At 41.7% G+C, this 24,513-nt stretch overlaps 3 protein-coding genes across 3 annotated transcripts; 2 read left to right on the top strand and 1 right to left on the bottom strand.

Moving 5' to 3' along the window:
• Positions 1-40: 40 nt before the first annotated feature.
• Positions 41-9,961, top strand: LOC118427053 (acyl-coenzyme A thioesterase 9, mitochondrial-like). The gene is made up of 12 exons (XM_035836691.1): positions 41-108; positions 736-873; positions 1,639-1,800; positions 2,777-2,895; positions 3,533-3,636; positions 4,348-4,441; positions 5,263-5,374; positions 6,082-6,172; positions 6,856-6,941; positions 8,065-8,152; positions 8,603-8,753; positions 9,653-9,961. The coding sequence occupies exons 1-12, from the start codon at positions 95-97 to the stop codon at positions 9,709-9,711; spliced, it is 1,218 nt and encodes a 405-aa protein (XP_035692584.1). The 5' UTR covers positions 41-94; the 3' UTR covers positions 9,712-9,961.
• A 1,041-nt stretch (positions 9,962-11,002) lies between these two features.
• On the bottom strand, positions 11,003-14,607 carry LOC118426835 (spore wall protein 2-like). Its single transcript, XM_035836382.1, has 3 exons — positions 14,430-14,607; positions 13,679-13,897; positions 11,003-13,173 (listed from the first exon to the last, which is right to left on the bottom strand). Exons 1-3 carry the CDS (start codon positions 14,512-14,514, stop codon positions 11,900-11,902), a joined length of 1,578 nt encoding a protein of 525 aa, XP_035692275.1. The 5' UTR covers positions 14,515-14,607; the 3' UTR covers positions 11,003-11,899.
• Positions 14,608-15,882: 1,275 nt separating this feature from the next.
• On the top strand, positions 15,883-24,498 carry LOC118427552 (COP9 signalosome complex subunit 6-like). Its single transcript, XM_035837389.1, has 9 exons — positions 15,883-16,038; positions 17,059-17,190; positions 17,989-18,120; positions 18,873-18,961; positions 20,044-20,106; positions 20,702-20,864; positions 22,318-22,410; positions 23,125-23,225; positions 24,130-24,498. The coding sequence occupies exons 1-9, from the start codon at positions 15,996-15,998 to the stop codon at positions 24,268-24,270; spliced, it is 957 nt and encodes a 318-aa protein (XP_035693282.1). The 5' UTR covers positions 15,883-15,995; the 3' UTR covers positions 24,271-24,498.
• Positions 24,499-24,513: the final 15 nt, after the last annotated feature.

Raw genomic sequence — 24,513 nt, 5'->3', positions numbered from 1 at the left:
TGTTTATTTGATTTATTGATGTTGTGTGTTCTGTTTTGCTACGAAAGCAGCTTTGCGTTTGTTGCGGTGTAGGGGTCACTGCAGGTCATTCAAGATGGCGTCCAGAAGGTGGGTTTGGTTTGTTTTTCTCCAAATTTTTCTTGAATATTGTCCTTATTCCTTCCGCAAAATAAACCGGATTGATCATGCATAAATTGCAATACATGGAGATCATTTTGTAAGCTAGCTTCGATATTTTACGGGTTTTTGATCGCCAGAAAACATGCTATGAGTTTGAGGGGGAGGGGTCGTGTGGAATTCCAATCAGCTGCGAATACTAGTAATCGGTATTGGTTACAAAAAATACGTCATGTGTAGATGAACAGAGAAAGCAGATAGAGGAAACGGAGTGGAGAATCTGGCCCCTGGCTGGTTGCCTGTTTGAAAATCCAACCTAGGCCTCTACAGTAGTTTTCAGTGACTACGTTACACGTAAATAACATAATTTATACTATAAATTATAGTAATTTATACACCTGTCAAGAAGAAAGGTACTAGAATATTTGTACGTGGTGACGTTAGCCAACCTCCTTGCCCAAAGCAAGGAGGCTATTTGACATCCTTACCCCAAGTAAAAGCTTTTTTTGGTAACATCACTTTTCACCTGCTTTACCTACAGTACATTCCTGCATTTTCTATCCATATTATTGCAAATAAATACAGAAATACATAACTTTGATTTTTGTTGTATTCCAGATTGCTCTCCCTCTTCCGCCAGGCTGGTGTGCAAAGCAGATTTGTCCTTGTCCGACATGAGAGCAGCGCCACCTTGCCATCCATCCAGGAAGTGCGGTCAAGACTTCAGGACCTTGTCGGAGCTCAGAAGTTTTGGAGGTAAGAAATTAGGACTGTTTATCAATATTATATCTTGGATGTTACATAATGTGCAAGTAATTTTGTTTGTGTGATATGCAAACTGTTAAAGGTTAATGACCTGTTCCAAGGTGTTAGATATGACATGATGCCGACCATCTAATAAGTTACTGAGAGAGTGAAGCAAATGTCAACAGGCAGTATGTTGGTATGGCTGTTCTAAACAGCCTGACGATATGGTTTTATGTATGCTTTTGTTGGTAAAGAAACTGATATAATATTGACCCGTTCATGAATGTTAGACATCCAAATAAACAACATTTAATATAATAAAATACATCAGGTGTATTTGCAGCCAGTAGGTACCCAAGGAGGTTTACCTCCTTGAGGTACCCATTGTGTTGAGTAATGATGCTGATTAACGTGGTCGAGGCACCTCCTCAAGCACGGGACCCCTGTTTTATGTCCCTCACGGAAGACAATTTCGTGGAATGCTTCATGAGGCTACAGCATCCGGTATTCCTAGGTTGGTCTCCCATCCAAGAACTGTCCGGACTGCACGTTGCTTAACTTCCAAAATCAAGGGATCTGGTGTATCCAACGTGCCACATGCCGTAGCAGCTAGCAACGTTCAATCACACAGTGGTATATTCAATGGTCCGCCATCTATTCTAATGGTACTAAAGAATGATGGATGTCTCTTGAAAAGTCATGAAGTAATCTTCATATCAAATCCAGTTGTAGAGACTGAATCGTTTTTAAAGAAACGTTAAATTGACCGTCCAGTGTTGAAGCGGAGGACCGGTCTAAGCTGGCCACCCAACTGCCCAGCAGTCAGGACGAGCTGACCCCGCGGCGGTCAGCTGAGTCCCGGCAGCAGGTGGTCATCCCTCTGGCCACCAACGAGCCCCTCCGCGAGAAGTACATCAACTTCTTTAAGGGCATCAGGTAAGAAAGGATCCAGAACTTTGTCAACTGGTTCATGATGTACTGCAGGGCTCTAGCCAGCCAATTCCCATTGTCGCAAAAACACTATTCCATGAGTTAGACTAACTTAGAGAGACTGAACTGAGACCTTGGAAAACAGGTTTTTAATGAGATTAATGTATGCGAAAGGACACCGACACACATTGTCAGCAATCATAACAAACAGTGTGTGGCTTTTATGGCCGTGGACGGCGTCCCCAAGCAGCCTGTAGCTTCCACCAAGGATTTTTGTTCGTCAAGGTTGACGGATTGGTTTTAAAATTTTTCTGTCACATGCAGCAAATTTCCGTCAATTGACGGAAAAACGGACGCTGGCTAGAGCCCTGATGTACTGTAAATATATTTACGTTCCTGAGGATTTCATTTTGAGGTAGGGACAAAATGGAGTGTTTGTGGTGGTTTTGAGTTTGCAATAGCACTATAGTCACGTATTGTACAGTAACGGGAACCCTAGCTAGAGCCTTTACAGACAGACAGTCAGAAATCACCCACTAGCGACTGAGCAAGGGTGCTACAGACAGACAAACAGAACAGTTGCTTTAGGTATTGTTAATGTGATCAACTGTCACTGATCTAACCGTATTTACCCTCTGGATTTATGTAGCACTCCATGCTAACTATGTATTGAATGTTCTAAGATCAGGTCTGTGTTTAATTAAGTAACAGTAAGTTGAACAGGTGTCTCAAACACATAACAATGTACAGTACGTACAAAATGTACATGTAGGGCTTTGACAAGGCGGTATGCAGGGAGAAGACAGAACAGAAAATTTTCATGGTGATTTTGAGTTCACGGTGAATTGATTATTGAAAAAAAAACACGAACATAAAACCACCGCAAACATTTCTGCATCTCAAATTAGGACAGTTTGTATCTAACAGCATTTTAAAGGTCCACTCCTGTACTGAAGTTGTTTTTTCCCTATTTGTTGTACAGATTTGGTCGCATCCTGGAAGACCTGGACACCTTTGCGGTGTGGATCAGTTACCAACACAACAAGGGGGAGGGGGAGAAGTCACCACTATCCATCGTCACTGCGCTGGTGGACAGGATAGGTCAGAGTTTTTTAACGTTATCTTTACAGAAGGGAAACGTATTGTTCTTGCTGCATTTGTTCTTCTTCTTTCTTTTTCTTCTCCAAAGAAATGAGGCCAATGATGCGACCTGGACTTGACGGCTGCTACCATGGTTATTGGAGGTGTAGTAGACAACCAGTGATGTCCAATTACAATATGTAGCAAGTGGCAGGACAGCTGGAGGGGCTGGTCACCATATGTATGAATGTTTCTGAGTAAGAATAAAAGGAGCAGTAGTTATCATGGAAGCTCCTCTATGTTGGTAGAAATAACAAAATGCTAAACTTTCTTTGAACACTGAGGCGTACAACAATCAAATTTTCAACGACCATTGTTGCCTTCTTCAGGATTAATCAAGATCCAATGCGGACATAAACCTGCGAGAGTTATCTGGTGGATACGTGATATCAGCAATTGATCCATGTAATTACACATTTGTGTTGGAAGAAAGTTCAGCATTGTACTAAAAGCGTTTATCGCTTGTACAATGTAGTTTGTTATGACAGAGCCTATGAGGGTAGCCTTGTATACAAACTATTAGTATTACAGCTACAGAATCTCTTTGTCTTCTCACACAAATATGAATGGTAGTTTCTCTGTTGATCCTCTACTTTAGTGATGCACGAGCAGTTCATCCACCCTGACTGTGACATCAGGATGACAGGTAACGTCACCTGGACGGGGAAAACTTCCATGGAGGTCACCATGCAGCTGGAACAGGTAGGAAAGTTACTGTAAATGCAGAAATGTTCGCATTAGTTTTATGTTCGAGGTTTTCGTGGTGGCCACTTCACCACTTAAACTTAAAACCACCACAAACATTTTTCAATTATAGTATGTGACTTCAGTCTATGGTGCTACCGCAAACTCAAAACCACCGCAAACACTGCATTTTCCTGCTACCGCAAACTTAAATGCATTTGCAGTACAGTATAGTGGCCATTTTGCCACATTATGTTTCTTGGCGATGCCTTAGGGGTGAGCCTAATGGTAGTCCTAAGGCTGCCTCTAGGATTCGTTATTCCATGCTGGGATGGGAATTTGCTTCTTGGGCCAAGGAAAAAATTCACCCTGTCTATCTAAAAATATCTGATCTTTAGGACATGGAATTCTTAAAATTCCGATGACGGGGACGGAATAAAAAACTAACTCTGTGAACAAATGGTCAAATTAACAATGAGTGTTTTCTAAAATTTTAAAATTTTAAGATTTGTAACATGCATGTAATGGACATGGGACAAGGGTATTTTGGTTGGAGCTGCCCCCGTCTCTTGAAAGGGACGTAAAATAGGGGTCCCATATTTAAGGAGGTGCCTCTAGAATGAGAAAGGCGAAAGGCTGGCAAGCCCTCTCTGTAAAAATATACCCTGCTACAGAAACAGCATGGAAGCTTGCTGAGGTATGTGCCACTTGGCACCACAAGGTGAATAACAACAACAACTGTTTTCCCCCTGCAGTTCCGCATTTGTCCACCCGGTGGTGCCTGAAACTGAGGACGACAAGGCGCTTTTCCAGCTGGGAGAAAGTAAGGGATTCACCATTCTTAATACAAATAAACTGACAAACAGTAATACATTGTAGCTTGCATAATACATTGTCTGTGTTGGTCGCCTGACAAGCACGCTACTGGAAAGTGTTGCATTCCTTTGGCCCCGTTCATGATGCAAAAATTGAAACGGTTCTATCGGTAAGGCCAGCTGAAACGGATAAGTTTTGTCATCATGAATGCTCCTAAACAGATTTCCAGGCCGAACTGATAGAACCGTTTCATTTTTTGCATCATGAACGGGGCCTTAGGATAGGATGCTTTAATACACAGGGTTCATTGTTCATATTGTAGTCGGTCATGTGTGTACGTTCACAGCTATAACTCACAATCCATTTGCTGCATTTGTATATAGTTTACCATACTAGCAGATGTCATATCAAAGTTTGGCAATCCATCTGCTAGTATGCAGGACATGATGCAAGTTGTTTTTACACAGTTGCAGTTTTTATTAAGAAATGTAATATTTCCCTTCAGAAAACACCCTTTCTTCATGTGATTATGGAACACTGGTCATTATTGTTGTTGGCTTTTGTGGATTTGCGCCAATCAGGTTTTCCCCTTCCAGAGGTTGAGCGATGTTGTTGTAAAGTCCTTTGTCTGGCGGCTTGTTGTACTTGTCACTGTGGAAATTTCACCTTGTACAATGAACCTGTAAATACTGTGCATGGCATCTGTTTTCTCTGTCACAACAAGCGAAAGATTAGATATTTCCAAGAAGCTAAACTGAATGTAGATCACCTTTTATAAACCGTTTCTTGGTAGCAAGTCAAACAGTGTAATTTTTTTATTGCTCACAGGTCATAAGATACAGAGAAAGGAGCAGACATTACAGTCCCTCTTCAGGCAGCCCCCAACTGCTGAGGAGCGACAGTACATCCACGACATATTCCTCAGCACACTCAATCAGAAGTAAGTCAGACCCTCCAGTGCTGGCTTGCAACTACTATTATGTGGTTGCTGCAACTCAGGAATGTTCTTAATTGTAGAAAGATTTGCATGATCCGCTCAGAAAGACAATGAATGCCTTTTTGAACCTCACCATGCAATACTCTTTACCTTCAAGCTTTTTTTCCCGGCTAACTTATTTCAACGCCAGACATCTATTGTTATACAGAAAACAAAATCACATTATTGTAGAGCCTTTGAGATGTCCAAAATTGGGATATATCATATGGCAACCATAAAAGAATAAGCTCTGATTGCCACTCTAGGCCACAGCAAATTTGTCTTATTCTCTCACATTAGCAAGCAAATTTTAGCAAGAGAGACTCATGAAAACAGAGGATTGGTAGAAAAAGTTGAATGTGATTACTCATAAAATGATGTGTACCAAGTACAGACTTTTGACTTTGCTTTCTTGTTAATCTTACAGTCAAGGAATTATTTCTACGCCAAAAATAGTTACTCAAGCAACTGGATATGGTTTTGAAACGGTCAGACGTTTCGGATAGAATCCACTATCCTTCGTCAGTGACACTGAAGAGATCTGGAAGAAACAGGTCTTTTATACTCTAACTATGACTGAAGACAATTTCAGATGTCCAATAGGAAAGGTTGTAAGACAATTTAGACTGAAGACAATTTCTTTAGGATTATTTCTGTTGATGTCTTTTCAGGTCTGTGAGTTTTCGCGACCGTGTCAAGCCAGACAACAGTCGTTGGCTGGACGAAACGATACTAAAGAACATCATCATCTGTCATCCAGAAGTAGGGACGCTTTCTCTATTACATTTCTATATGGTACCATATTTTCTTGAATAAAGTACGCATCCCAATCAAGGGGCAAGTCTCAAACAAAGTAAAATGGAAAATGGAAAACTCAAATAAAGTATGCACCCTCTTCTCCACCAATCTTGAACACAGCCTGAACAGGATATCTTCAGATTTATGACATTCTCTTCTCTTTTCCAGAGTAATTTTGCATCAATCAAGATTATCTAAAATAATTGTCCTTGTTTAAGTTTGTGAAAATGCTACTTTTCCCCACTGGCATTCTCTCTACAAACTTGTCAATTGCCTACTGCAAGTTACAGATTGGCTTGGAATAGAAGGAATTTTGTATACAAACACAATCATATTCTTCCTAGAATTGTAGCATCTTTTCCCATTTATCAGTGCAATAACCTCAAATAGTTCACAACTTTGGCAACAACTTGCAGCATCTTTTGAATTTTGAAAATTTTAAGAACTGTACTTTATTGGAGAAAATTAAAACCTTCTTGGCCATGTAAAATTTTCTTCATACACTTACATTATACATGCGCAAGTTTATTGTTGAGAGCCATAAGATATTGTAGTACTACCACATTTTTTGTTGTTCTAAGCATTTCAAACATCTTTATGAATTGTTGATGTGTTCTCAAAAATGTATACATTTTTCTTTTTTCTAGAACAGAAACCTGTACAGTAAGATGTTTGGTGGGTTCCTGATGAGACAGGCCTTTGAGCTGGGCTGGTCCAACGCTTGTCTGTATTGGTGAGATAGCACGAAATTATTATACGGCAATTCTTCATGATGGTAACCTCATTTTAGTGACTTTAGCAGTCACTTATAGGGCCTTCACACTGAAATCGAATCAGCAGGAATCAAGCAGATCCAGCCGGAATGAAGTGTTTGCGAAATTTGTGCCACATTTGGTGCCATTCCGAGTGGGTATTCCAAATGGGCCTTAAATCCCCTACACACGAGAAGAAATGAGCCAGAATGCCATCAGAATGAAAATCCCTTCCTATTCCTGTGAATTCGTAGTGTATTCTAGACATTCTCACTGCATTCGAGATATTCTTTCGGCCGCATTCTAGCAGGATTCGAGTTGGCTTGCCGTTTCAATTCTCCATCGAATGAGATAAGAATGTTTCGAATAATGTTGGAATGCCGCAGAATGCGGTCAAACTGCAGTTAGAATAGTTAGAATACACTTAGAATCCACTATGAATTCGATATTTCTCCGCTTCGAATGCGCCTCGACAGTTTTTGACATGTCAAAAAACTTTCGAGCCAGCCAGAAGAACGGGGACGAATATCTGGAATGCAGTAAGAATGTGTAGAATACAGTACGAATTGCCAAGAATTGCCAGGATTAGAAAATAATTTTTATTCCGACGGCATTCCGGCTCATTCATGCTCTCGTGTGAAGGGGGCTTTATCGACCTCTAAAATTTCCTCATCACAGTTATATGGTCACTGTGCTGAGGCTGGCCTGTTCCCACAATTTGAACTACTCCCTTTCCACCAACCACTAAAATGATGATAGCGATATTAAATGGATTTACAGCATGGTGTTACCTGAGCTGCAGTTCGTTTGTAATCTGCTAGGAGCTGCATCTACTAGTGCATTCAAAACATTGTTACCTTAATAATTCCCTGATTCTTGTTACAGATTACTTTCAAAGTTGGAATCATTTATATGTATAAATGTAGGAATTTATACTAATTATGTATTAAAGATCGCCTTTCCTAGATTGCTGTCAATCTAGATTGCTAGATTTCATGTATGCAATAACTTTTCTAAATGTTTCCAAGGAGGTTATAACCTTGGAGTCCTTGATGTTTTCAAAATATGGCCTGTTTCATGGTTATTGTTTTTTTTTGTCCGCAGCAAATCTCGGCCGTTCATCGAAGCCGTTGATGACATCATGTTCCGTGGACCTGTGGAGGTCGGCTCGCTGCTCTTCATGTCGTCTGAGGTATTTCTGTTTGTTTGTTTGTTTATTTATTTTGCATACCTTGTGGACAGTCTTATTGTGTACACACCGTATTTGTACTGAACAGTACAAGCTGTATATCCGGACAGATTTACTGTAAATGCAGAAATGTTCGCGGTGGATTAATGTTCGCGGTTTTCACGGTGACCACTTCACCGCGAACTTAAAACCACTGCAAATATTTTTCTATCATGGTATTAGACTGCAGTCTATGGTGTTACCACGAAATTAGATCCACCGCGAAAAGTCATTTTCCCCAGTACCGCGAAATTAAATCCCTGCGAACTTAAATGCATTTACAGTATTTGATCCACACATAGCAGGAAAGACCCCTCATAGTGCAGCTACATTGCACTACTATAGCTATGTGAAAGGGCATTGCTTTACCTTTGACATGTATGCTGATATACTGTTCTTGATTTTGATCATCAGGTGGTCTACACCAGAGATCAGTACCTGCAGGTCAGAGTTCATGCAGAGGTTGTTGACCCCAAGACTGGTGAACACGAGACCACCAACATCTTCCATTTCACCTTCAGTAGCCCACTGCCTTTCCCAAAAGTCCTACCCAAGACATATGCAGGTTAGTATGTGTGCAGATGGTGGCACAGAATTTGATCCATGATATAACCAGGCTTTGCAAGCGGTTGTGTGATCGCTATGGGAGATCGCGTGGCACAGTGGCAGCGTGTTTGCCACTGACCGAGAGGTCTCGATTTCAAATCTGGCTGCGTGTCACTGATCTTGTGCCCTTGGGAAAGGCACTTTACACGCCTTTTCTAACTCTACTCAGGGGAAAATGTGTACTTCATATCTCTCGGATAGGATGTTGAATGGAGGTCCCGTGTCTGTGGAGAGCCATACCCCAGGCATGTTAAAGAACCCGCCACACGTGCGATGGTGCGGTGTGAGTGGTTCAAAACGTACAGTACCTTGGCCGCACCTGGGGTAATTACTGTCTGAGTGGCACCGAATGGCAGCTCACTCCAGACACTTGCGACAGTTGTATCGAGGTCACCTGAGTGGCGCCGAATGGCAGCTCGCTCCAGACCCTTGCGATTTAGCCCCGCCTATTGTAAGCTCCTCGCAATTCTCAAGCCTCAAACCTCTGCACGTAAAAGAACCCAACACATGTATCTAGAAGAGTAGTGGATCCCAGCGTGCTTGGCTAAATTCTTACCTTAGACCTAAGACCTTAGGTCCTCCTGTGCCGTGAGGCACATTGGGCAGCAAGTAGTTTCCATCATCCTCTGTTGGCTAAATTCACATCAAAGAAAATATAATCAAGACATTTTTGCCCCATTTGTGACCTAACTTTAGTCAAGCCTTCTCAGGCACATTGCAATTGTGATGGTTTTGATTTAGCAGTGAAACGATCACCACAAAAACCACAAACAAGAAACAACCACAAACATCTCTGCATTTACGATACATTGATACAGAATGATACAGAACTAATTCAGATTGTTTGCTTTTTTCCAGAGTCCATGCTGTACTTGAGTGGGAAGAGACACTTTGAATCAGCAGTAGGAAAAGCCTGAAGTTTACAACCTACCATCTGTAACAACACTTAGTCTAATAATTCTAGAAAAAGAGTTGAAACGTTGTCAAATTATACTTTGCACCTTGGTTTTATATGTTCTTATTTTTTATCCTATATCTTATTTATGTACACCTGCAGAGCTCTTTGAAATTCGCTCCCAGTGGTGATATAAGGTTGGTGGGTGAATATATAAATACTGTGCTTAAGGGGGTATCCTACTGGACTATTGTTGGTGGCATCACTGCTTTTGTGTTACTCTTGACTTCATGCAAAACGTCAATTATGACTAAAAAGACAACAAAACACGCAAGGCATAAAAAGATTTTTGAAATTGTATGAAATTCTGTGAACGCTTTGTCAAATCTCTGGACCACAGCCTCAATGCCAACTTACCACAGCATCAGTGAAATACCTGTAACCCCCTTAATGAAATCAGCTGTAAGACAAAATTTGAATTTGTCAGGAATTGTTCACATGCACTTGTATGTAGACTTGGGATTTATCAGTATATCTAGTTTGGTGAGTGACTAGTTTTGTAGTTCATAAGGAATTTCTCCAGAGTAGACCATTTTAGATGAGATTATATATTATACAAACAGAACATGATGAAATAGGCAACATAGTCTACTATCATGCCTATCTTCAAGCAGATATAAGGGAGAGAAAAACTTGAGAATACCAAAGAAACATAAAAAGCCTCCAAAACACGTGTAAACTGTGACTTCATTTTACGTCTGCTTGGAGATTATACAATTTCATATAAACATTTCGTATCAGCTTCTTTTAGTTTTGTTATAGTTTCAATTGTAAAAGCTTGCCATTAACATGTTGGGAGCCAATCAAGCTGTAACAGTTATAACTTTGAAAGAAGGGCAAAACAAATTGAAGTGTAACATACAAAAACATGTATTAGCACAAACCATTTGTGCCAACACAAAGTGTGGACTTGAATGCTGCATTGTTACTGTTAGATGACAGCAATGTTTGAGATATTTTGTACTTAACATTCTTGATTTGTGCTGGACGTCACTGTTGTTAAGGAACAAGCATCCTTTATACTTTTGTGCAAAAGAGTGTTAGATGCACTCTGGCTGAATAGAAATATGGATTTTTACATTGGTTTTAGCATGTTTAAGGTTGCAATTGTTTGAGATAGCTGCATGACAGAGAAGACAAATTAAGAATTTTTGTATAGTTTTTAATTGCTTTTATGTACAATAACTACATTTTGTTTTTTATAATGTATTTACTATTATAGCTCTTTGAACATATACATGTACATGTATGTATGTATAAAAGCCCTGTAAAAGAAAAAGGTTGCCTCTGTATGTTACTTATTTTATGTATACTTATTATTACATTGCACACCTAATAAGTATTGGTGATTCTACTGCAGCTGTATTTTTCATATCTTTGCAAAATTCAGTTTAACATTGAAGCCCTGGGCTTTATCTTGCTTTAATCTTTTCTTCTTGGACAGAACTTTGCTGCTTGAAACAAACAAAAATCTCCATGCCCATTGACAGACAAAAATAAAACTGTTGTCAAAAGTGCCACGAAACCATTTGTGTATGATTTGCTCAGCAATATGCAGGAAATGGTGTTCTTCTCATTTGTCATAATAGAACTCAGTACAGATCCTGACTCCATAACAAAAATGAAATGGGCAGTTAAGAGCTGGAGAGAGCATGGGTGCCATCCTAGTTGAGTTTATTGTACTACAGTCCCATTTGCACCAGTTCATGCAGCGGATATTGCCCCAGACTTGCTACAAAGCCACAAATTTGTCCAAATGGACTGCTGGATACTAGTGAGGTACCTCTTCTTGGTATTTTCACCGGTAGGTCACGAGATCTATTTGTCGCCAGTTGATTTTAACTGCAAGTTTAAAGAATCCAGGGGCTTAGCCTTGCCCCAATATAACTAACCTGGTACATTGGGGGTGCTTTTTCCAAATGGGACCATAGCACAAACTAGCCATGGCATTCAGGCTAGAGCCAAGTGATTATATTAAATGACCTTTGAAAAATATCTAGCAATTCCTTGCCCTCAGCCAGCAATGCTTAACACAATATACAATGATTATCTTGTTCTTACGTAATCTCTTCCTTTAAAAACAACGAGTATGTCCATATTTCTGTAATGTTACAAAGCCAGGGCGAGAGGTGAGTTTGTGTCTCAACTCCTCAAGGGTCGTCCGTGTGTGTATGAACCAATCGCTCGTCCCGATACTTAACCAACATCCTGGAAATGTAGTCTTTAACGTTTATTGGCGTATCGTCTTCAACCGATTCTGTTTCGTGTTCGTCTTTGTTCTGGTCTTGTTCTTCATCAAGTTTTTCTTCCGAATGTTGTTGGTCGGTTTCCTTGTCAGTCACCTCCCCAACATTATTCTTAGCTCTTCCATCATCCTCCCCATTGCTCTTAGCCCCTCCACCATCACCCCCACTGTTCTTTTCTCCTCCACCATCCTCCACTGTGCCTTCCTCTTCGAAAGCTTCATCTGTCTTATCTTCTGAAGTTTCTTGCTTTTCTCCTTTACAAAATGGACAGTTTTCATCCGTACACTCGTGTCCACATGGTCCATCGTTGTCTTCATCAGTCGTTTCACTCTCTTTGTCATCCTGCTGGAGTTCATCATTGTCCTGACCTTCAAACTCTGACCCTTTGACCTCTTCTTCTTCCTCTTCTAACTCCCCTTTGGTCATGATAGTTTGGTACAAGCTGGACATCCTGTGAAAGTGGAGACCTCTGAAGTCGTCATGGTTTCTTTTCCCAGTGTCTCTCTTACGCCTTTTTTTCTTTGGTTCTAAATCCTTGTTCTGGGATGATTCCTTGTCTTCCGATCCATCCGACGATTTTTCTTCGACATTCAAGTCTTTGTCTTCATCATCAGTGGTGTCGGTATGATCCTCTGCATCTTCCGGTCCATTTTCATTATCTTTATCCTTGTCTATTTCATCACCATTTTTGCTTCCTTCAAGGTCAAGGTCTTCATCGTCAAGGTTATCATCTTGACCTTCCTCATTGCTCTGACCTGTAACCTCTGACCCTTTGACCTCTTCTTCTTCCTCTTCTAACTCCCCCTTGGTCATGACAGTTTGGTACAGGCTAGACATTCTGTGGAAGTGGAGACCTCTGAAGTCATCATGGTTTCTTTTTCCTGATTTTCTCTTCTTTTTCTTTGGTTCAACATCCTTGTTTTGAGACGATCCCTCGTCTTCTGATTCCTTAGACGTGATTGTTTTTTCTTCATCATCACTGTCTTCATTTGTGCCAGTTGAATCGTCTGAAGGTACTTTGTCCTCTGCCATTGGAGCACTGCGAGCCTTGAACTTGTCCAAATCTTCCCCCACTGGGTTTTCATCATCTGCAGGTAGGTCATTTTCCGCTAGAGGGGGCTTCTGCACGGGCTGATCGTCTTCGGGGTTGGTGTGTAATAGCGCTGCTTTGTAGATATCTGAAACAAAGAGATTTGCCAGACCAAAAACCTAGAAGTATATCTTCATCATTTATAATATATATTAATCATCAAAGTTAGTTAATTCTACTTAGATTTTCCGGAGGGGGGTGGGTACAATTTGAAAATTTATGTAGAGCCATCATATAGAGTTGTTTTAGCTTTAAATTTTGAGGATTTTTATGGTTTTTTGTTCGTCTATGAGAAGCGAAAGGCAGGCAAACATAAACCAATTGAAAGACGTATCAAAGTGCCCTAAAACGCGTTGGGCCTTAGATAGACTTTATAAATGGCAGTACAATTAAGACCCCTTAAATTTGTAGCATTTTATGTGTACATAGTACATTTTGTGTGTACATGTAGTAGCTAAATAAAACATCTTGGAATTGGATAAACCGTCCGTTTGGAGATTCCCAAATATGCAATAAAAGTTTGTGTATTCTGCAGTTTGCATAAAGAACTTTCCTCGCAAAGGAGATAAAAGCTTTCAGTTACTTGGTCTTACCTGATTGGTCGTGAAAGTGAGCTCCATCGGTGACGTCATCTTCGTCCCACTCCAACGTCTCTATCTGCACGCCGTCGGAGTCGTCGTCCCGGTCTGAGTCCGTACGGGTGCCGCCTGGGCCCCCGCCGGGGCCGCTAGAGCTGTAACGCTGCTTGCGGATGAGAACGTCATCATTGTTGAAACTGTAGCTGGAGTCGCAGTTTCCACCCGGACAGGCCTCTGGGGAAGGAAAATCTTTGTTGTCTTAAATCAAGATATTCGTGACTTACTAGACTGTATTTAGGTCTAATCTCCAAACAGATCCTACAATGGCATAAGATAGTACCAAACTGGCCAAGGAGCGTAGTCAGCCAAGAGGTGTACATTGCCCCGGTAGCCAAACACACTCATAGGCCGGCTTCACTCCTCTACCAGCTTTTGATACTATCTTATGCTACCGCAGGATCTGCTTGGAGATTACTTAGGTCATCTAATATCTGTGGTATTCAACCATGTGCAGCTTACGTTGCCGTACAACAGCGACGTGAAGCGGCCGGTACTATTATCTCCGAAAATAATGCAGTTCGTACATTTTGTAGTGTAGCCAGAAGTCGATCCCCAAGAGGTAGCAAGAGAAAGTGGAGAGTAAGTAGTAACTAAGAAAGACGGTACCAAGGTCCACAAAGAAAGAATCCCAATAACAATCAAAACTTTCCAGGCACTGTATAAAGGCAAGGACGTTATATAACGTCCTTGATAAAGGTGAGTTTACCTCTTTCGACTGGTCCTGCACTGGCGCCACCTCGCGCCCGAATGTAGATCTGCAGGACAACCAACGTCACCAGCAGCCACTGCATTTTCTGTGTATAACCCGACGTCTCTCTGTCAAACACCTGTTGGATTTTCCCCTATAAGTCTGCTAGTTTCTTGCCGAGGGCTGTTCCGATCGGCCTTTTGCGCTATCAAATGGGAAACAGCCTTTTATAGTATGACACGTACCTGGACATGGTGAAAATGCCCAAACGCCACGGCTATGACCGAATGAAAGGGGCGGTCCGTTTTACCTGCATGGATACATAGACATGTCTATCGGACCGTACGTTTAATAACTTACTGGGGTGTACCTTTATCTTGCGCTTCAGTTTTTTGGCCGTCTTACAATGTTAAAACTTTGTCAGTCGTGCTACAAGATGATTTACCGTTTGAGTCAAACTTTCACGGTTTGTTGTGATCTTTCTCCAAGTTTAAAACTCAAATGTAGATACTTTTCACTATTCCACAAAAAAATGGTCGTCCCCTTGGATTGGTAGGCTGCGCAAATACGCACACATCCGGGACTGGACTGGTAAACGTAGTGTTTTTCTATTGGCGGGTTCGGAATATCGATTTTTTTATACTCGCGATTGTTCAGAGTTGACGGCAGCTGTGATAGTGGAGCCGTTGACCAAGTTTACAAAATAAATCAAAGTGTATTTATAGGAGTCAGGGACAAACCAGCTAGCGCCACGTAAGGGGTAAGAGAAAGACTTTGCACAGGGCGGGCAATTGTAATTTTAGCTCAGATTGTTCAACTGTCAAAGATGTGTGTGCGTGTGTGTGTGTTTAGGAAATCTAATAAATGTTATTCCCATATATGATGGTATCTGTTCACACGTCATATTTTACGGTGATTAATGCAAGAGTTTCCAGGGTCATGTTTTCGATATAAGTTCGCTCGTCAACTTTCACGGAAGGCGCCAAATAAGTTTTTCAATCGTTATATATCTGATGGGGCTTACTAACTTCAACACATGACTTAACAGTTATTTACATTAAGGCTAAGTCCATACGTAGTTGTATTTATCATGTTCAACAATGATTCCAAAACCTTACCGCGGGCGTTTGGACCCCCTACCGGACTTTGGATAACCCAGTAAATGTCATAGAGGAGGCCATCCGCCTTACCTTTCTTTTTCCCATTTTGTTACCTACTTCATATTTCCCCTTGGTCTGCCCCATTGAACTCTAAGGTTCGTTGAGTATGTTTCCCCTGTTATATATTAACCCTTGTTTCGCCAAAGTCTGAGGCATTTGGCCGACCAGTGACAGTTGCACCTTGCATTTATACACAAAACTGCTAGACGTCGCCGTTGAGGCATGGCGCTCTATCTTTTCATCCAAATGTAAAGTAGGAATAAAAAGGAAAAGCTACGAAAGTACTGCAGAAAACAAATACATTTAAATCGAATTATATTTTGTCTACTTAGGAGCGTTGAAATTTTGTCCTTTGAATTGTTCATATACTGCATTTTTATTATCATGTCGTTGAAAGTTTTGTTCGCCTGCGGTTATATACAAAATGGAAGTCGACGAGCAAGGCGCGACAGCGGGAGCTGAAGAAGGTACCTGAAAAATCTACTCTTTATCGACAAAACGCATGTAAAATAGACTTGTGTGGCTTACACTTGAATTCTTAGATTTTGTTACACTGTAAAATAGCCAATGTGTGAGGCCTGCGGTCGGAATCTTTCCTGTGGATGGGATAGAAACAGGGGGAGGGGGGTAGTGTAGACTGTCTTAAAATTTCTAAAATCTATGATCATCATAACTGTGACGTCTTTTCAGTCATATAAACAAGGGGCTTTTATAAGTCCTAACCTAACGAAGGTAGCGTCAGGAAGGCTGAACATAAAAAAGGAGGTCGATTTTTATGTGAACTATCATGAGCTAACTTGCCAAGTGTCCAGCTGCCTGGTACCTACATACAAATTATCAGATGCAGCGAAAATATGTTATAAAAAATGAGTAAAAAACATTTCAAGTGAAAGTGATATCGATCGTGTTAAGCTTACTGAAGAGCTGTTCTTCCAGTGGTCATGACAGAGAAAACAGACTCTATGCACACAATTACAGGTTCATTGTTATGTATCATATTCATAGAAATTCTGTCCTAGTTCTTTTCAACTTCACAAACACAATGAACAGTGGACCACGGCTTTCAAGTAGTGTGCATGTTGGGTGAACGACAATACTGTAAATGCAGAAACTTTTTGCGGTGGTTTAATGTTCGCAGTTTTTGTGGTGGCCACTTCAACGCGAATTTAAGACCACCGCAAAAATTTTTCCATAGCAGTAAGAGACTATAGTGCATGTTGCTACCGCAAACTTAAAACCACCACAACAAGTCCTTTTTCCCGCTACCACAAAATTAGATCCCCACAGACTTAGATGCATTTACAATTACAGTAGCCGGGATTCGAACTCATGATGTCTTGGTCAGAGGCAGTGTGACTTGCCAATGGACTATACAACAATGTTGTGTTATGTTGAGCTATATCTGTACAACTGAAACACACATGACAGATAGCAGGTAGAGTTTCTTTGGCATACACTAATTATGTGATTTCCTAATCTGTCCACAGGTACATCCAGGGGGGTGATGGCAGCCCCTGGAACAGCGGGGAGTGTAACAGTCCAGTTGCACCCCCTGGTCATCATGAACGTTTCTGAACACTGGACCCGTATCCGGGCTCAGGAGGGCAAGGCTGTACAAGGTGACTCTTTCTTTCTCCCCTTCTCTTTCTCCCTCTTTCTCGCTCTCTCTCTCTCTCTTACTCCCTCTTTCTCCCTCTTACTCCCTCTTTCTCTTTCTCTTACTCCCTCTTTCTTTCTCTCTCTTACTCCCTCTCTCTCTTTCTCTTACTCCCTCTTTCTCTTTCTCTTACTCCCTCTTTCGTTCTCTCTCTTACTCCCTCTCTCTTTCTCTTACTCCCTCTTTCTCTTTCTCTTACTCCCTCTTTCTCTCTCTTACTCCCTGTTTCTCTTAACTCTTTCTCACTCTTGCTCACTCATCCTCTCCCACTCTCTAGCTCTCATTCCTCCTCTCATTCTCTCCCTCTTTCTCCCATCTCCTCTTTCTCTGTCATTCTCTCTTCCCCTCTATCTCTCTCCCTCTCTTATTATTATCTTCTTTTCTCTCTCTCTCCCCCCCCCCCTCTCTGTTTTTGGTTGAACTCAAAGCATAATGGTTGAGACAATTTCAAAGCTTGACACTTTTTCGATGGCTAATGGTACACTACGGCCTCACTTTCGACTCCCTTTCAAAGGCAGGCTCGTCAACAGGTCACCCCTACTCTTCTTGTTGGGTTCTTTTATATGCCTAGGACTGAGGGCTGAAACTGAGAGCTGAAACTTATACCCGAAGCTCTCCCATACACTATTCTTAGTAATTTCTTCCCCCCAGCCCAGCCACTAGCACAGTTAACAGTTTTCTGTGTAAAAAAAAGGGTCACTGCATGTACAAATGTACTTTCTTTGCAGTTTAAGTGACTTGAACTTTGCTTTCTGTTTAGTTCTGGGAGCCTTGCTGGGGAAGCAGTCAGGAAGGAACCTTGAGATCTGTAACTCCTTTGAGCTGATGTTTGACACCATCGATGGGGACATCATCATCGACAGGGACTACTTTAGCACCAAGGAGGAGCAATGTGAGTAACACAAAACCCCACCGTCAGAAATTGAACTTGCAGTGGCTAGGGGTGGTTACTGGTACAGAAAATTCAGGTCCATGTCCAGATCAGGTCCAGGTCTGGACCTGAGCCTGGATCTGATTCAGTATGTAAAAACTTTTGAATGGATGATACTCACAACAATGGTTCATTTCACTACAAAGAAATCTGTTAGGTAGAGAATGCAACTCATACTGGCATTTTGAATATCCTACAAGGGCTTAGGCTAACTAGTTCGCTGCCACTGTATGACTGACTCTAAAATGATAGAAATTACAATAAACTCTACTCTTCTACTACTCTCGTTATTTTCTTCGTCCGGTAAGGGCCAAAATGTGTGAAGGCCAGACAAGTGATCTGTTCATTTTCCAATAGGTCCAACATCTGGCTCACCAATTTTTTGTCAGGTCCGTTTTTACCAGACCAGTCCAATAAGAAAAAACGGTTTGTACCTGTACGCTGTACCGGTACCCACCCCTAGTGATTGCCATTTGGTAAAATAGAATTCTCGCTATACTTTGTACAAAAGTCTTAAACTCTAGATTTGTTTCTTTCACATTTTCTCAATTCTAGTACTCCCTTTTAAATCATTTCAAAATGTAAGTTGTTACCAAAGTTGATTTTTAGATTCAACTTACCATGTAGAGATTACCAAAGCATTGACTTTTTAGTTGTTCCAATGGGGAAATTTATTCAAGTGTTGGATAATGATGGAAATATTCCTTTTCCAGTTCGCCAGGTGTTTAAAGAGCTGGACTTTCTCGGCTGGTACACCACGGGGGGAGATCCTTCTGAAGCTGATAGGAAAGTGCATAGACAGGTCAGTGTGTGTGTGTGTGTGTGTGTGTGTGTGTGTGTGTGTGTGTTTGTGTTTGTATGGAGGGGCAGCATAAGTCAAAGTAGCCATGACATAATAGTACTGTATTCTAGAGCAGGCTTTTAGCCAGGCAGGCGTACAGGCATACATTGTACGCCCTGTTAAAAAAAATAACTGAAATTGTATGCCCTTACACTGGGGAGCAGATCCTCTGACAAGCATGAAATTCTGATTGACCAGGGATGCTACAGGTCACATGTGGCCTGTCTGACAGAAAATTTGCTTCATTCCCCCAAATTTGCACCTCAAGATGTGGGAAATGGTGTTTCAGAGAGTTCTAAGTTTTAAAATTTTCTGAGTGAGGATGTCCCCAGACCCCGTACAATACTTGTGCCTGCAGCGCTCGCTGAACAGGAAGAAATTTGGACACCCTATGATACAATCCTAGCTAAAAGTCTGTTCTAGAGGTCCTGGGTTTGAATCTCCTGACATGTCCTGTTGGCATTGTGCCCTTGCATCACAAGAATTTCCTGACTTCACTCAGATAAAGATGAGTAACTCATTGCTGTTAGTGACAATGACATTTCAGTGGAGGTCTTCTTTTTGAGGAGAGTTTTATCTCGAGCATGTAAAAAACAACCCACCACACTTATCAGAAAGAGAATTGGATCACTTTATGTTAAGCTTTATCTTATACCTCTATTTTGTACTTTATGTAATACTACTAATAGCTGTTGCCATACTTTGTACCAAAGGCATGTACAATTGTCGTGCAATAAGGTTCTTCTTCTATATCTGTCCAGATAAGCAGCTTGTACTTTTTAATGCAAATGCAAACTTAGTTTGTTGTGCCATGAAGCACTTTACCAGGTACTGTATGCAATACAACTAAAAAACAATACATGCAAAAAAACAAGTGTGTTGTGTTCTGAAACATGTTCAAGATCTGACTACCCTGAAAGTTTCAGATGACAGCATTCTCAATTCTTCTGTAGTTGTGTGCAAATTAGGCTTACAGACACCAATTGGACTCACAACAACATCCTTAGCAACAGATTCTCAGTAACTTGTTTGCTTTTCTCCAGGTTTGTGAGATAAATGAAAGCCCCATCCTGCTGAAACTCAACCCCATGGCTCGACACACAGACGTAAGTAACCATGACTCATTTTCTTTTGGTACATTCAAATAAACTGTATGAGTTCTGCAAACATTCTGTGCATATTTTGTAGTGTCCCTTACCTCTGCCCTCAAGTCATCCATGATGAAAAGCGGCCTGCAGGCAGATTTGAGCTTCTCGTAAGTAAGCAAAGGTTCAACCAAAGAAATGACACGTCTTTAACTTGCTACAATCACCATCTTTTTCCAAAGTCTTTGTGGGCAAGGATACGCAAGCACGAGTATTCAGAAAGGAATGTAGAAGTGAAGTCTCATTACTATTCTAATACTATACAAATAATCTCTTATTAGCATAATCTCTATTAATTCATCATCTCTTCTTTACATATCACATGTGTTGCAAATATCCTTTAGGAAGCTATTGTAGGATATCCTAAGTGATAATGAAAATGTTTGTGGTCTACTTGTGTCGCTAATTTGAAGTTACTATGAAAAGCAACCTGCAACCCGTCCCTGTAAAAATGTACACTGCTACAAAAACAGCCAGGAAATTTGCTGACCTATATGCTACTAGGCTCTACAAGGTAAACAACAACAACAACATTGTTTTGTAACCACCATTGCAGCTCCCAGTCAGTATATACGAGTCAGTGATCGACCTGGTGAAAGGCGAGGCGACCATGTTGTTTGTGGAGCTGCAGTACACGCTGGCTACGGAGGAGGCTGAGCGGATAGGGGTGGACCATGTGGCCAGGATGTCCAACGCTGACACCTCCGATAGCTCAACAGGTAAGGGTGCAGGGATGAAAGTGGTCCCAGGATAGTGCCTTGAGGAACGCAACATATATATATGTATATGGAGGAGGCTGAGCGGATAGGGTTGGACCATGTGGCCAGGATGTCCAACGCTGACACCTCCGATAGCTCAACAGGTAAGGTGGAGGGATGAAAGTGGTCCCAGGATAGAGCCTTGAGGAACACAACATAGGATAGGGGTGGACCATGTGGCCAGGATGTCCAACGCTGACACCTCCGATAGCTCAACAGGTAAGGTGGAGGGATGAAAGTGGTCCCAGGATAGAGCCTTGAGGAACACAACATAGGATAGGGGTGGACCATGTGGCCAGGATGTCCAACGCTGACACCTCCGATAGCTCAACAGGTAAGGTGGAGGGATGAAAGTGGTCCCAGGATAGAGCCTTGAGGAACACAACATAGGATAGGGGTGGACCATGTGGCCAGGATGTCCAACGCTGACACCTCCGATAGCTCAACAGGTAAGGTGGAGGGATGAAAGTGGTCCCAGGATAGAGCCTTGAGGAACACAACATAGGATAGGGGTGGACCATGTGGCCAGGATGTCCAACGCTGACACCTCCGATAGCTCAACAGGTAAGGTGGAGGGATGAAAGTGGTCCCAGGATAGAGCCTTGAGGAACACAACATAGGATAGGGGTGGACCATGTGGCCAGGATGTCCAACGCTGACACCTCCGATAGCTCAACAGGTAAGGTGGAGGGATGAAAGTGGTCCCAGGATAGAGCCTTGAGGAACACAACATAGGATAGGGGTGGACCATGTGGCCAGGATGTCCAACGCTGACACCTCCGATAGCTCAACAGGTAAGGTGGAGGGATGAGAGTGGTCCCAGGATAGAATCCTGAGGAACACAAAATATACTGTAGCATAGGTACAATAAATATAGTCTATGAATAGAAGCCAGCCTGCAACCTCCTTCCGAAGATTCTGTGGCCATTCTCTTCCAACTTATTTTCTTTCATAGAGTCACCAATAGAAGCTTAGGATTCTTAATCATTATGAAAATTCATCCAATAGGAGCTCAGGGTTCTTAACCACCATGAAAATTCATCCAATAGGAGCTCAGGATTCTTGCTGTACTCACTTTGAAAATTCATCCAATAGGAGCACAGGATTCTCTGTCACTTTGGAAATGAGTAACTGAATGTGTAGTAAACATTGTGCTCCTTTGTACAGGTTATTATTGATGATGATATTTCTTATGCAATGTATATCTTCATGATTAAGATATGATGTTGAAAATACCAGTGCCTGCTGCATTTCAGTTTTACATTTTAGTTAAATGTGTATCTTGGATCCCCTCAGCTCAAATCTAAAAAAAAAAAAACATGCCACCCTAATTTTTTTTTCAGAACCGTAGCTGGAAGCACTGTAATAGTTTTTTGCCTAACCTTACTCTAAAACACTTTCTCACCCTCCATAGTTGCTGAACACCTAGTTGCCCAGCACAATGCCATTAAGATGTTACACTGTCGAGTCAAGATCATCTTGGAGTACATCAAAGATGTCCAAAGAGGTACGGCTTCTTCGAACTTGACCTCGAACTTGTGCTCAACACATCAAACAACTGTCATACGTACACTTTTGTCTTGATATTAGATGAAATCACCATGGTAAAACGTATGTACAAAGTCAAACAACGAAACTTATGATATACTGTAAATGCATTTAAGTTCGCGGGGATTTGATTTCGCAGTAGCGGGAAAAGGGACTTTTCGCGGTGGATTTAAGTTCGCGGTAACACCATAGACTGCAGTCTAATACCATAATAGAAAAATGTTTGCAGTGGTTTTAAGTTTGGGGTAAAGTTGTCACCACAAAAAACGTGAACATTAATCCACTGCGAACATTTCTGCATTTGCAGTAACCCCAAAATGTCTTTTGGCTCTTAAAATTGACTTTTGAAAGGTATGGTAGAGTAGCTTGGAAAATGTGCTTGTTAATTTTTTTGGCAATACCTCTGGGAAGAAGGCTTATCTATCCTGCAGTGCTCTGATTATACACAGTATGAATAGATTTCTTAGAGTACCTTTTTTTTCAGGTTTCTACCTTGATTTACATGAAAGCTCATTGCCAAGATACTGCTCATCTGTAATGTGTATATACACACTTGCAACCTGTTAATGAAGAAAAGCATTCCATTTAATGACTGCATTTGTTTGTAACAAGAGAAATGATTGCTGTTATGATGTTCTGACTCCTAAGTTGCAAAATGTGTTTTTTTTAACAGGAGCGGTACCACGTAACCACGAGATCATGCGTGAAGCGTACAGCCTGTGTCACCGACTACCTGTACTGGACACACCCAACTTCACGGGAGACTTCTTTAATGTAAGGAGCAACGTTTGTCTTGGTTTTTAAAGTGGAAAAGAGGGAGCTGAGAAAGAAATGTAGAACAATAATGAAATAGAACTAAATATGTGAGGTAGAACAGATGGGGATGTCCCTGTAGCTCAACTGGTAGCAGTCTCAGTTGAGCTCCTAGTTCTAATAAGTGGGTGAGTTTGCTTCAACTCCTGGGTCAGGGCATCTTTCGGAAAGGATGTAAAATGAGGATCCTGTGTTCAAAGAGGTGCATCAAAAACGTTAAGGGGAAGGGCAATATATAGCAACCCTTCCCTGTAAAATATACCCTGCTGTAGAAACACAAAGGAAACTTTGATGTGCAAAGCTTACTTGTGATGGGTTGTTTAGTGTAATACACATGTATAACCAGCTGCTGCCACGTCGCGTGCCTGCGAAGATGGTGTGTTACGCCGAACAGCAGTTATGCCGGCTATATAGATACAGATACAGATACAGAACTTGCTGACCTATGTGCCACTGTCACAGCTAGGCGGCCAACAACCCACAGATAGCTCTTTTGTTTCAGTCAACTTCTAGGCAGAAATGACTATTTAAGTTTTTGGTTTACATTTGCATGCCATGGATGTCTTGTTGCGTGGTGTCAATGGCCAGTGGTTAGGCCAGCAGATGTGAAATTGAGAGGACAGTGGCTGAATTCCTGACATTCCTAGCTAAATATTTTGTCCTTTGGAAAGGCACTTTTTCTACACAAATTTCCTCACTCCATGCAGGTGTAAAAATGGCTTAAGTTGGGGAGGTAAAAGGCACAGAAGGAGAGGATTGAGTTCCGCCGTCCAATACCGTACACAGGGCACAGTTGATAACAACTAACAACCTTTGCAGCCTCAAAAAGGGCTTACTTTAATCTTCTTTTTCTTTCTTGTTGCAGCAATGTAATGATGTGAGCCTGATGGCCTATCTGGGCGCCATCACTAAAGGCTGCAACACCATCAACCAGTTCATCAACAAGTTCAGCCTTCTGTACGACAGACCAGGCATGGGGCGGCGCATGAGGGGGCTGTTCTTCTGAGGTGGTACGGCAGGATGCGCCAGAGGGGGGGTCAGATATTGCTACAGTCCCATTGTACGGGGTGTAGTCCCGGGCGGGCTCAGAAGCCATACATTTGTCCCGTGGGACCGCCAGATACTGAGGGTACTTCTCATTGCTTTCACTATTAGCTGACAGCATCTATTTGTGGTTGGGTCCCGGTTTAGTTTTAACTGGGAATTAAAAGCATCCAGGGGCCTGGCCATGCCTGAAAATAGCCCGATA

Source organism: Branchiostoma floridae, chromosome 12, assembly GCF_000003815.2.
Source record: "Branchiostoma floridae strain S238N-H82 chromosome 12, Bfl_VNyyK, whole genome shotgun sequence".
Lineage (NCBI taxonomy): Eukaryota > Metazoa > Chordata > Leptocardii > Amphioxiformes > Branchiostomatidae > Branchiostoma > Branchiostoma floridae.
The sequence above is the reverse complement of the archived record's forward strand: the minus strand, read 5'-3'. Positions and strand labels throughout refer to the sequence as shown.

Bases quoted from the DNA above. Each gene is read 5' to 3' on its own strand.
- LOC118426835 (XM_035836382.1), bottom strand. From the start codon at position 14,514: ATGCAGTGGCTGCTGGTGACGTTGGTTGTCCTGCAGATCTACATTCGG. The intron at 13,898-14,429 runs GTAAACTCACCT...TTCCTTCCCCAG, and splicing joins TGCAGGACCAGTCGAAAGAG to AGGCCTGTCCGGGTGGAAAC. The intron at 13,174-13,678 runs GTAAGACCAAGT...TCTTTGTTTCAG, and splicing joins TCACTTTCACGACCAATCAG to ATATCTACAAAGCAGCGCTA.
- LOC118427053 (XM_035836691.1), top strand. The intron at 3,637-4,347 runs GTAGGAAAGTTA...CAAGGTGAATAA, and splicing joins TCACCATGCAGCTGGAACAG to CAACAACAACTGTTTTCCCC. The intron at 6,942-8,064 runs GTGAGATAGCAC...TTTTGTCCGCAG, and splicing joins TCCAACGCTTGTCTGTATTG to CAAATCTCGGCCGTTCATCG.
- LOC118427552 (XM_035837389.1), top strand. From the start codon at position 15,996: ATGGAAGTCGACGAGCAAGGCGCGACAGCGGGAGCTGAAGAAG. The intron at 16,039-17,058 runs GTACCTGAAAAA...ATCTGTCCACAG, and splicing joins GACAGCGGGAGCTGAAGAAG to GTACATCCAGGGGGGTGATG. The intron at 17,191-17,988 runs GTGACTCTTTCT...CTTTCTGTTTAG, and splicing joins GGAGGGCAAGGCTGTACAAG to TTCTGGGAGCCTTGCTGGGG.